Here is a 10,953-nt window from a genome sequence, read left to right on the forward strand (position 1 = left end):
AATAATTCAATATCATCAAAAAATATCATTACAGGAAATAATAAAACACTAAATGTACAGAGTGGGAGAAAGTTAGGAGGGGGCGTGGTCACCTGTTTAAAGGAGAAGTGATCATTTCCTCTCCATTGGGCCTGCTGAAAGGTGGACTTTCAGGCCTGTTTCAAAAGATGTAAGTGATCTGCATTTTTTGAGGGAAGGGGTCAGGGCATTCCATGCCTGGGTGGCCGTGCTGTAGGAGAATTTAGCCATATTTGTTTTGAAATATAGGAGCAGTATAATAATCCATAATATTGTCCTTGTCTATCGACCTCCCTACGGACATACAGCAGTTTCATTTGATCCTCCCAGTGAGCTCATTTTTCATTCAGTCAAGTTTTGTTTATTCTCGAAATTACACTGAGTAATCAAACTAATTTTCAGTGTCGTCCAGTAATACAATATCATATAGAAAAAAACATCACAATACATCAGAAGATCAGGAAAAGAAAAAAAACACAACATGTGAATTATATAGGTTTACAAATAAAAAGCTAAGACAAATTTCAAAACGATCTAAAAACAGTTACATATTGTGGGGATCTGTATGCTCACCAAGGTTTTAAAACGACTTAACACTTTTATGCCAGCATTTTCCCATTGAACTCTTATTTTGAAAAGCCACATTTCCAGACTACCGGTACTGAACATGAACTAGGAAGTCAAACGGGTGGGTGATTATGGCCACGATGATTTTAATGCCGCGATCCTGTATTATTGAGAGCACCAGCAGCAACCAGATGCTAACATAAGTAGCATTATGGCTTGATCGATCTAAAGCGCTATAAAAGCGCTGAGGGTTTTATTAAATAATGAGCTTTAATTGACGTAGATCTCAGCCAATGGCGTTCTAAGTGTTAAGGGTACCAATGTCAGTTCCAATGTCGTTTGCAGGTCATGCCATGTATTAGGGCCACAGAAGCCAAAAGCAAGTTTAGAGCTAACTTTTGGTACCTTGAATTTGGGGAAACTACTTGACCGGGTGTACTTCAGAAAAGATGAGATGTATTTAGGACAATCTCCAAGCATGGCTTTATACAAGAACAGGTGACAATGCAGTTTTCGTCTCTCTGTCAGGGAGGACCATCCAACCTTGTTATATAAGATACATTGGTGAGTACCATAGCTATCACCCGTAATACATCTAATCAATGAGTGATAAACAGAGTCTAGGGATTTAAGAGTGGGTGCTGCTGCAGGAAAGGTTTTTCTCCAGTGTGGACACGAAGGTGTGTTTTCAGGGAAGATGATGCAGTAAAACTCTTGTCACAATGTTTACATTGGAAAGGTTTTTCTCCAGTGTGGACATACTGGTGTGTCTTCAGGGAACGTGACTCACTGAAACTCTTGTCACAATGTTTACATTGGAAAGGTTTTTCTCCAGTGTGGTCACGAAGGTGGGTCTTCAGGAGAGATGAGATTCTGAAACTCTTGTCACAATGTTTACAATGGAATGGTTTTTCTCCAGTGTGGACACGAATGTGTGACTTCAGATTACCTAACTCACTGAAACTCTTGTCACAATGTTTACATTGGAAAGGTTTTTTTCCAGTGTGGACACTCTGGTGTGTTTTCAGGTGACAAGACTGACTGAAACTCTTGTCACAATGTTTACAGTGAAAAGGTTTAACTCCTGTGTGGAAACTCTGTGTTTTCAGGCCAGATGTGCATGTAAAACTCTTGTCACAATGTTTACATTGGAAAGGTTTTTGTCCAGTGTGGACATGCTGGTGTTTCTTCAGTTCATCTGACTGACTGAAACTCTTGTCACAATGTTTACAGTGAAAAGGTTTTTCTCCAGTGTGGACACGAAGGTGTGTCTTCAGGATAGATGAGTCTCTGAAAAACTTGTCACAATGTTCACATTGGAAAGGTTTTTCTCCAGTATGGACAAGAAGGTGTGTCTTTAGGGCACTTGAATGACTGAAACTCTTGTCACAATGTTTACATTGGAAAGGTTTTTCTCCAGTATGGACAAGAAGGTGTGTCTTTAGGGCACTTGAATGACTGAAACTCTTGTCACAATGTTTACATTGGAAAGGTTTTTCTCCAGTATGGACACGAAGGTGTGTCTTTAGGGCACTTGACTGACTGAAACTCTTGTCACAATGTTTACATTGGAAAGGTTTTTCTCCAGTGTGGACACGAAGGTGTTGCTTTAGGTGACAAGACTGACTGAAACTCTTGTCACAATGTTTACAGTGAAAAGGTTTAACTCCTGTGTGGAAACTCTGGTGTGTTTTCAGGCCAGATGTGCATGTAAAACTCTTGTCACAATGTTTACATTGGAAAGGTTTTTGTCCAGTGTGGACATGCTGGTGTTTCTTCAGTTCATCTGACTGACTGAAACTCTTGTCACAATGTTTACAGTGAAAAGGTTTTTCTCCAGTGTGGACACGAAGGTGTGTCTTCAGGATAGATGAGTCTCTGAAAAACTTGTCACAATGTTTACATTGGAAAGGTTTTTCTCCAGTGTGGACATACTGGTGTTTCTTCAGGGAACTTGATTCACTAAAACTCTTGTCACAATGTTTACATTGGAAAGGTTTTTCTCCAGTATGGACACGAAGGTGTGTCTTTAGGGCACTTGACTGACTGAAACTCTTGTCACAATGTTTACATTGGAAAGGTTTTTCTCCAGTGTGGACACGAAGGTGTTGCTTTAGGTGACAAGACTGACTGAAACTCTTGTCACAATGTTTACAGTGAAAAGGTTTAACTCCTGTGTGGAAACTCTGGTGTGTTTTCAGGCCAGATGTGCATGTAAAACTCTTGTCACAATGTTTACATTGGAAAGGTTTTTCTCCAGTGTGGACATACTGGTGTTTCTTCAGGGAACTTGATTCACTAAAACTCTTGTCACAATGTTTACATTGGAAAGGTTTTTCTCCAGTGTGGACACGAAGGTGTTGCTTTAGGTTACCTGACTGACTGAAACTCTTGTCACAATGTTCACAGTTAAAAGGTTTTTCTCCAGTGTGGACATGCTGGTGTTTCTTCAGGGAACCTGAGTCACTGAAAGTCTTGTCACGCCGTTCGTCATCATCGTCTCCACTGGTCTCCTCCCAATCATCACTGTCTTCAGTGACTTCTGTGTCAGATTCAAGTTCAACTTCAATCTCAGAGCAGTGGGAAGATATGTGTTCTTCTTCATCATCATAATTTTCTTCTTCACCTTTCACTGCTAGTAATGTCAACGTTGACCCAACAGGTTCCTCTGGTCTTTGAAGTAGTTCCTCCTGTTCCTTTTTAAGCTCCTCCTGTTCATCTTTAATGTGTGGAGGCTCTGGTTCCTCCTGGAGCAGACTGGGGCTCCTCTCCTGTTCAGGAGAAACCTCCTCTTTACACACAACCATGTGCAGGACGTCTAGGAGCAGAAACATAACATGATGGTCAACACTGGATTCCTAAAATGTAAATCCATTCTTCTTCCATGTTCCATGTACAAAATGAGCTATTACCTACCAAGATAAGATTGACTAAACCGTTACTAACTACAGGTTATTACTGTTCTGAAAGATTTTAGCAAAATACATTGTTTCTTCAGGAACAATATTTTCTTTCACATGAAACTTACTGAGGCGTGGCTGGTCTTCAGCTTCCTGTTTAATAGAAACGTCTTCAGCTTCCTGTTTAATAGAAACGTCTTCCTGTTTAATAGAAACGTCTTCAGCTTCCTGTTTAATAGAAACGTCCCTGGCTGAGTCTGGAGAGTTCATCTTCACCTGGGAGTGATGCATCATGGGTATTGTAGTTATTATGAGTCTGGAGAGTTCGTCTTCACCTGCAGTCTGGACTCCGGTCTGAAATCAAGTGAATAAGGAAGGACTTTAATAACTGGAGACCTATAGTCCGGCAGCCAGGGGTGGGGAGTGGGAAATGTGTTTTTATTGGCCTAAAATATTGCCTATATACTTAAAAATACTTAAATGAATGAGTCCACTTGCTGACCGGCTGTCGGTATTGAGCAATTTATTTTATAAGGTCTTATATGTGACCATACGATTACCTATATACGGCAAGATGTCAACATTTCATTATGCTTTAACGCTTAGGCCGCCAGCATTTGATAACTTGTGATATAATTCACGCCAGCATTTTTCCCTGTTTAACTCTTATTTTGAAGAGCAAAAAACCCAGACCGGAAGTTATGATCTTATGTTAGGGTGTGTGACGATGCATCATCATTCCATGTTTACCGCGGGTGCTGCTAAAACATAATGGAGGCGCATCACAGCGCCGGCTCTGGGCCGTGGAATAAACCTTGTTTGGACCAAAAATGCCATCTGGGACAAGGAATAGGAGATACAGGCGATTGAAAGAAACAGAATCAAACCCCGGCCATGCCCTAGCCTAACTGGGTCGACCCGAGGCTCGGCCAGACCCTAACAATTACCATAATGTTAACACTAACACCGCTCCCCTGGTGTCCATGTGAAATTACTGCAGGCAGCCAGGCAATATCTGTGAATAAGCGCCAACTACTTCCGGCCCACACAGCCCAATACAACGAGAGGAGGAGCAACAAGTTTTACGAGCAGCAGCCGACATGTCTTAGTTTTCACCACAAGCGGTAATATGGCTTGCGCGATGCGATCAGAAATCACTATTTAGATCTGAACGTTGGGCGGATTGGACTAAAACAACTTTGGACTATTTTTCGGAGAAAACAAGCAGCAAAGAAACGACAATGAGCAACGCGATGCTAACGCGAGTAGCATTATGACTTGATCAATCAAAAGCACTATAAAAGACCAATTGCCGTTGATCTACCGCAATGGCGGAATCAATTCCAAGCATTAGTTTTGCACAAAAAAATGGCCATAGCCGTCATCATAAATGTGATGAGGTCAGCACATGTTGGGCAAGTGGATATTGCCGTTTTTAGCCCAAGGAGTGTTTTTGTGGATGGAATGGATTCAGAATCCTTGCCTTATAGCGTGTGAAAACGTGTACGTCACCAAGAGGGGGCATTCAATTCTAGCCCACATCACTCAGAATAGAGTGACGGTGGTATGTTTTTGTAAATATTGAGCTCGTTCTTGGCGACAACATAGTGAACCAACACCAGCATGGATAGAAAGAACGTCGGGCCCAAATACATTACAAGGACAAGGAAAATGTTGTGAACAAACACGGCTGTGCTTAGATACTGTTGGAACGTTATGTCTCTGCGCCCGTGCGCCGTACAGCCGAGATCCAAGCCATTCTACGTCTTTTTGTAAACTCGTCAATCTGGGTTCCTTGATGCTGGAAAGCTGAACACACACCTGCTGTGGCACTTATTTACTGAGCAAGTCTGCACCATTGTGAGGTCAGTTTAAAAAAAGAACGTATACAAGCACACGGATATTCGCTCAATGTAAACAAACCAGACAAGCCAGCAAGTATGGCGGCCGCTACCACGTGACACATATGTTGACGCCCCCTCCAGGAGTTTTGGTACACCCTATATAGGTTGTTAATGGTATGGTCACATATATGCTCCTATAAAAAAAACTATTGCTCATTACCGTCAGCCGGTCAGCAAGTCGACTCATGAATGTATGTAGACAATAGACAATATTTTAGGCAAAAAAATAAATCAAAAATAAAAGCATATATAAATTTCCCACTTTAAACAACAGAAGCCTGTTGGCTGCCATACTACTAGTGGTGTTAGCCCAACTCTCCAACATGTGAATGTGGAGATTATGGGATTCATGCATTAGTGAAGAAATCACACTTAACCTCAGTTTACACAAGGAACAATGGTGTAAAGTGAATAAGGTGAAAGTAACCAATGTGTTTTTAATGTTCTGCCTCAGTTCAAGCAGGAGGGGGCGTACAGTGCAACCATTTATGCAAGCGTAAATTGTAACAAGTAGGGATGGAAGATAATATTTGATCACATAGCCAGCCTCTATTTGACCTCGGTGAGGAGAGTGATCTAAGTAGGGCTGCTCAATTCAAGTGTGTGTGTGTGTGTGTGTGTGTGTGTGTGTGTGTGTGTGTGTGTGTGTGTGTGTGTTAAGTATATATTTTGAAGCATTCCATGTAACAATGATGCTCCTTGTTTTGTCTTGTGTTTTGTTATGAACACCCTCTTTTGCCGCTCCCTAAAAGCTCAGTGAGATGTTTAGTTCAGATCTAGCCCAGATGAGTGAAAAAGCGCCACCCTTTGGTCAACAAGAAAAGTACAACAAATTAATCTATTTAGAAGCACTTTGGTTTCAAGGAGTGTGGTGAGGAACAACAAACCAATACCGCGTTAAGATGTGTTACAATGGTGTGTGTTAGGGTTACATTTCAATGGTGTGTGTTAGGGTTACATTTCAATGGTGTGTGCACCACAACACAATAGGGCAGTAACCAAAGTCGACTTCATTGTCACAAGTCAACTCCCACCAGAAGAAGTCAAACAAATAATTCAACGAGAAAAAGTGGCCCTCTGGGCACAGGTCTCCACCAAGCCAGGTCAGGTTGTGGCTATAATCCTCAGCCTAGTAAGAAAGTGTGTGAAAGACTTCACGTAAATTGCATGCTGCGTTCATGATTTGAGGCTTTTTGTTCAAAACGGGCCAATCTTGCAAACTTTGAAAGCTAATTATAGCCAATTAGGATGGAATATGAAATATCGGACAGATCTGACTTGAGCACATGACTGTAGAGATACTGTGTAACGATTCGCAAGATTTTTAGAGACAGAATGACGAGTAATATAAAAAAATGTGTTTTGCAAAAGTCGGCCTCCTGGTGGCGCTATAAAAGGCAGATGTGAAAAATGTAGGTCAAAAGTTTGTCCTTGGCCTCTAGGGAGTGTGCATACAACGTTTCACGCAGATTGGTGCAGTTATAGGTACAATTTTGAAAAGCTGCCTCATGGTGGCGCTATAATAGGCCGTTCTGGAAAATGTGGGGCAGAGGTTCATCGTTGGCACCCAGGGAGTGTGTGCAAAGTTTGGCATCGACCGGGTTAACGGTGTCGGAGATTAGCTGGTAACGGACGGACGGACACACACACGGACGGAGTGCAAAACATACTCTCTCCCCATGCCTTTGGCCTGGTGGAGACAAAAATCTGATTGACTAAGAAGTACGTGTTAACATTACAGAGTACAAATCCTGCTCATTTACAAACTATCTTTGCACCTTTGACAACCTGCAGCATGAAAAGGCCTTCAGCTCAGCTCTGAACTCGGTAGAATCTGCACCTGGCTCGCTGATAACAAACTATCATTACACCTGGGAAAAACTGAATCCATTCTCTTTGGATCAAATAGTAATCTCAGCAAGGCAGATGTTTTCTCAGTTAGGTTAGAGTGGGTGACAATATTATCACACGCAAAGAGGAAATTACCTACCTAGGTTCCATCCTGGAAAAAAAAGAATTAAACAAAAGTCAACCAAAGAACAATATTCCTATACAGGATCTCCTCACTGATCAACAAAAACACCTTGAAGACCCTAACAGGAGCCCTCGTACAAGGTTTCTTCGACTATGCATGCACCTCTTGGTACCACAGCACCTCAAAGGCCCTTAAAACAAGGCTCCAGACTACTTGGCCTCACGCCCCTCACCCACCTCACCCCTGCCCATTTTCATAGGCTGCCGCTGGAAGGGCTTAGGTTGACGACAGAGTACAGCATTTTGCAATATTCCTGGCCTACATAAATGAAGTCCACAATCTCAACACCAGAGGGAGTTCAACAAACCACATGCAACCCAGATTCGGCTCAAACAATGGATTAAATTAATGTTGCTCCTATGCCACTAAAATGTGGAACGCCCTACCAACAGCAATTAAGAAATGTGAATCCCAAATCGCCCCCCCTCCCCACCAAAAAGTTACCATAGTATTACTGCTGCTACTATTAACTACTGCTTGTTTAGGATCATTTATAACGAACTGATTGATTGATTGATGTATTTATTAACAGTTTGCAGAATTACAGTACATTTCAAGTACAACTCAATACAAAAACTGTTGACTGTGGACGACACCAGAAAGCATTACTTGTTTACAATCGGGTCCACCCTTTTCAATTCATCAGAACATGTAGAGACGTACAGAGATACACTTCTATAATAGTAACCAAAAACAGGAAATCATCATAAAAGGAGGTAAAAAGGGGAAAACATCTAGGGCTCCATCTTGCGCCACCCTTAACCCTAAACGTATTCGCCATCTACATCGAGACATTGTGAGCTTGTAGATCGGCTATTTGAACTATTTTAAAAGGTAGTAAGATATACCCCATAGTGAGGGGGAAATTAAGGGGTCCAGTTTCAAATTGCAGCCGTCCGTAGGTGGCCTTAAAACAAGTTACAATAGTATTACTGCTGCTAGTATTAACTACTGCTCGTTTATAACAAGTTACAATATTATTACTGCTGCTAGTATTAACTACTGCTTGTTTAGGATCATTTATAACTAACAAGCAGATATGAGAGAAATGCTCGTTGTGTTGTTCCATGTTAAAAGATGAGTCAATAATATAAAAGATAAATGTAGTAAAAACAAGGTGAATCAGTTCATCTTACCTGCTGTGTTTCAGGGTTGAGCTGCTTAACGACCACACTGTTTTCAAACTAGCACAACAATATACTTCCCAACAACAGTATCTGTCAATCAAACAACATGGATGGCTAATTTAGTGATTTATATCTATTATTCAGAGAGGGTGGATTTCACTCCTACCTCGCAGAGAAACAACATTGTGAACTAAAATGGCCGCCCCCACCAATGCGGTCACCACAAGGGGCCAGTGAGGCTATTCAACGTTGAAGCTCTGGGTCCTAGTGGTAGGAGGAGGGACTACAGGCGGACCCGTGGATTCATGACCGGGAAACCCATAGACATATATACATAGACGCCCCTTCCGGCTCTGAGGCGTGTGTCAAAATTGAAGGCACAATTTTCCCGACATTCCTTGCGAAGAATAGCGGAAGCAAAGCGGAAGCTTGTCAAGCTTCCGCGTGCGTAACATAAGTCCCGGAAAAGACGCGCTGTGATTGGCCAGTAGTCACTTGAGTGACAGCGAGAGACATGGAGGAGTCACATGAGTGACGTCAGTTGGGGAGCGACGCAGTCGCCTTCAGCAAATGCCTTCAGCACTTCTAAGTTGCGGAGAACTGTTGCTTTGTGTTCACTCTTTAATGTTTTCTGTTAGTAATCTAATCCCCCTGGCTCTGATGTTGTATTGTTAATAACTTTGTTGTTTGTGTTTGTTTGTTTGTCTTGTTTTGTATTGTAATGTATACGGTCATGACTGTTATAAAGATTTGTTAAAAAAAAAAAAAAAGCCTTCAGCACTGCACTTCCGCCTTCATTGGGATACACGTCGCTCCAATGAACTGCAGCGGCAAATGAGGCATCTATTTCTTAATATCTATGGGGAAACCCCGTGCAGCTGGGCTTTAACGTTGAGCGCTCGGTTGCCCTACGTCACTCAGGACCTCAAAGTTGAGGTCCGGGGAGGGACTTCCGGAAGTTCCGGCAGTCTTCCGGGTGCTTCAAAACGCCACTGAGCAACTTCCACTGACATGAATAGCTGGGGGGGCGGAGCTTCGCGCCAGTTCAGTCTCTATTATATACTCTATGGGTCACCAGCTGCACAGAACAGAAACAATGGATAATACCACAGTGCCCTCTGGTGGCAGCACCAGTCCTTACATTTGTATTGGTGTAGTTAAATGAGTTGAGATTAACTTTATAAACCCCACAAGGTTTTCTAAATCTCACCTGCACAACCCTACAATATGTTGTTCTTCCAAATGGGTTGTTTTTAAATGTGCACATAATAAATACATAATCTATGCAGCATAGGAATTGTATTATAGCGAATACATTACACCAATATTTCCTTTATTCTAACTCCATCTAATCCAGCTCTTCCTCCTTTCTTCTGTATACTTCCTGAGAAAAATAAAGGGAAGCTCCGCACACTCAGATCTGCGCACAATCAATTTATTTAGCAAGCTTTCGGTCTACTGACCTTCTTCAGGCATAATCAAAAAGTGACATACAGTGGGGTCCCATATCTTTCTTCCTCAATCTCAAAATAGTCTCTATGGGTCCCCAGAGGTACCTCTGTTAGACACACCCACAGACACACCCCCAGATTCTCAGCCACACGCACAGGTTTATTTTAATATGTGGAGTGGCTATTCAACCACCAGGTGGCTTCAACCCATGATGAGCAGAGCTGCACTGAGTCTTAGCTTCTAGCAATATGCAGTGGTGGAAAAAGTATAACATTTTGTACTTGAGTAAAAGTATCTGTTAAATCAAGCTAGCGCATATAGCGTCAAATCAACAATAGTTCTGAGCTAGCCGGAATACATACTAACAGAGGATGAACAAATTGACACAGAGAATAGATATGCCTTTGCTCTTTAGTCCATGGCCGAGAGCGAGTGTGTTTATTTCACGTCATTATATACACGCCAGACACAATTGGCACATCCGGCATCCGGTCACATGCCTTCAGTATAAAGGTATATATATATAATAAAGGTATATATATAAATACACATACAACGATATACATATATACACAGGCAATTAATGATCATCACAATACATTCCAACACCCCCACTTGATCGTGAATTTGGTACACATAGAAATAACACACAAAAAAAGAACCCTTGAAAGAGAAACAAAAAACAACTTTGGACTGTATGTTATTCTCCAAACATGAAACCCTCAAAATTGTTCAACTGACACAGCTTGGCTGGTTTTGTCATAACATCGGCAACCATTTGTTCAGTTGGACAATACTCGAGAATCACTTTACCATCATTGACAGTTGATCTTACAAAGTGGTATCTTATGTCAATATGTTTTGACCTCTGTCTCTGTACAGGATTTTTAGCTAACGCTATTGTACCTTGATTGTCCTCGTAAATCATTGGCTGCATGTAATGAAATCCA

General features: G+C 41.7%; 1 protein-coding gene across 1 annotated transcript in view; it reads right to left on the reverse strand.

Moving 5' to 3' along the window:
- LOC306916348 (uncharacterized protein) overlaps positions 1 to 8,683 on the reverse strand; it is a gene marked incomplete at its 3' end in the record, with an annotated part of 32,074 nt that extends 23,391 nt beyond the window's left edge. Inside the window, exons 1-3 of the mRNA XM_079494182.1 lie at positions 8,561 to 8,683; positions 3,614 to 3,839; positions 2,909 to 3,403 (exon numbers count right to left, since the gene is read on the reverse strand). Coding sequence (XP_079350308.1) covers positions 2,909 to 3,403; positions 3,614 to 3,779 — 661 coding nt within the window. The 5' untranslated portion in view covers positions 3,780 to 3,839; positions 8,561 to 8,683. The remainder of the gene's footprint in view (positions 1 to 2,908; positions 3,404 to 3,613; positions 3,840 to 8,560) is intronic.
- Positions 8,684 to 10,953: the final 2,270 nt, after the last annotated feature.

Source organism: Electrona antarctica, assembly GCF_951216825.1.
Source record: "Electrona antarctica genome assembly, chromosome: 23".
NCBI classification, from domain to species: Eukaryota; Metazoa; Chordata; class Actinopteri; order Myctophiformes; family Myctophidae; genus Electrona; species Electrona antarctica.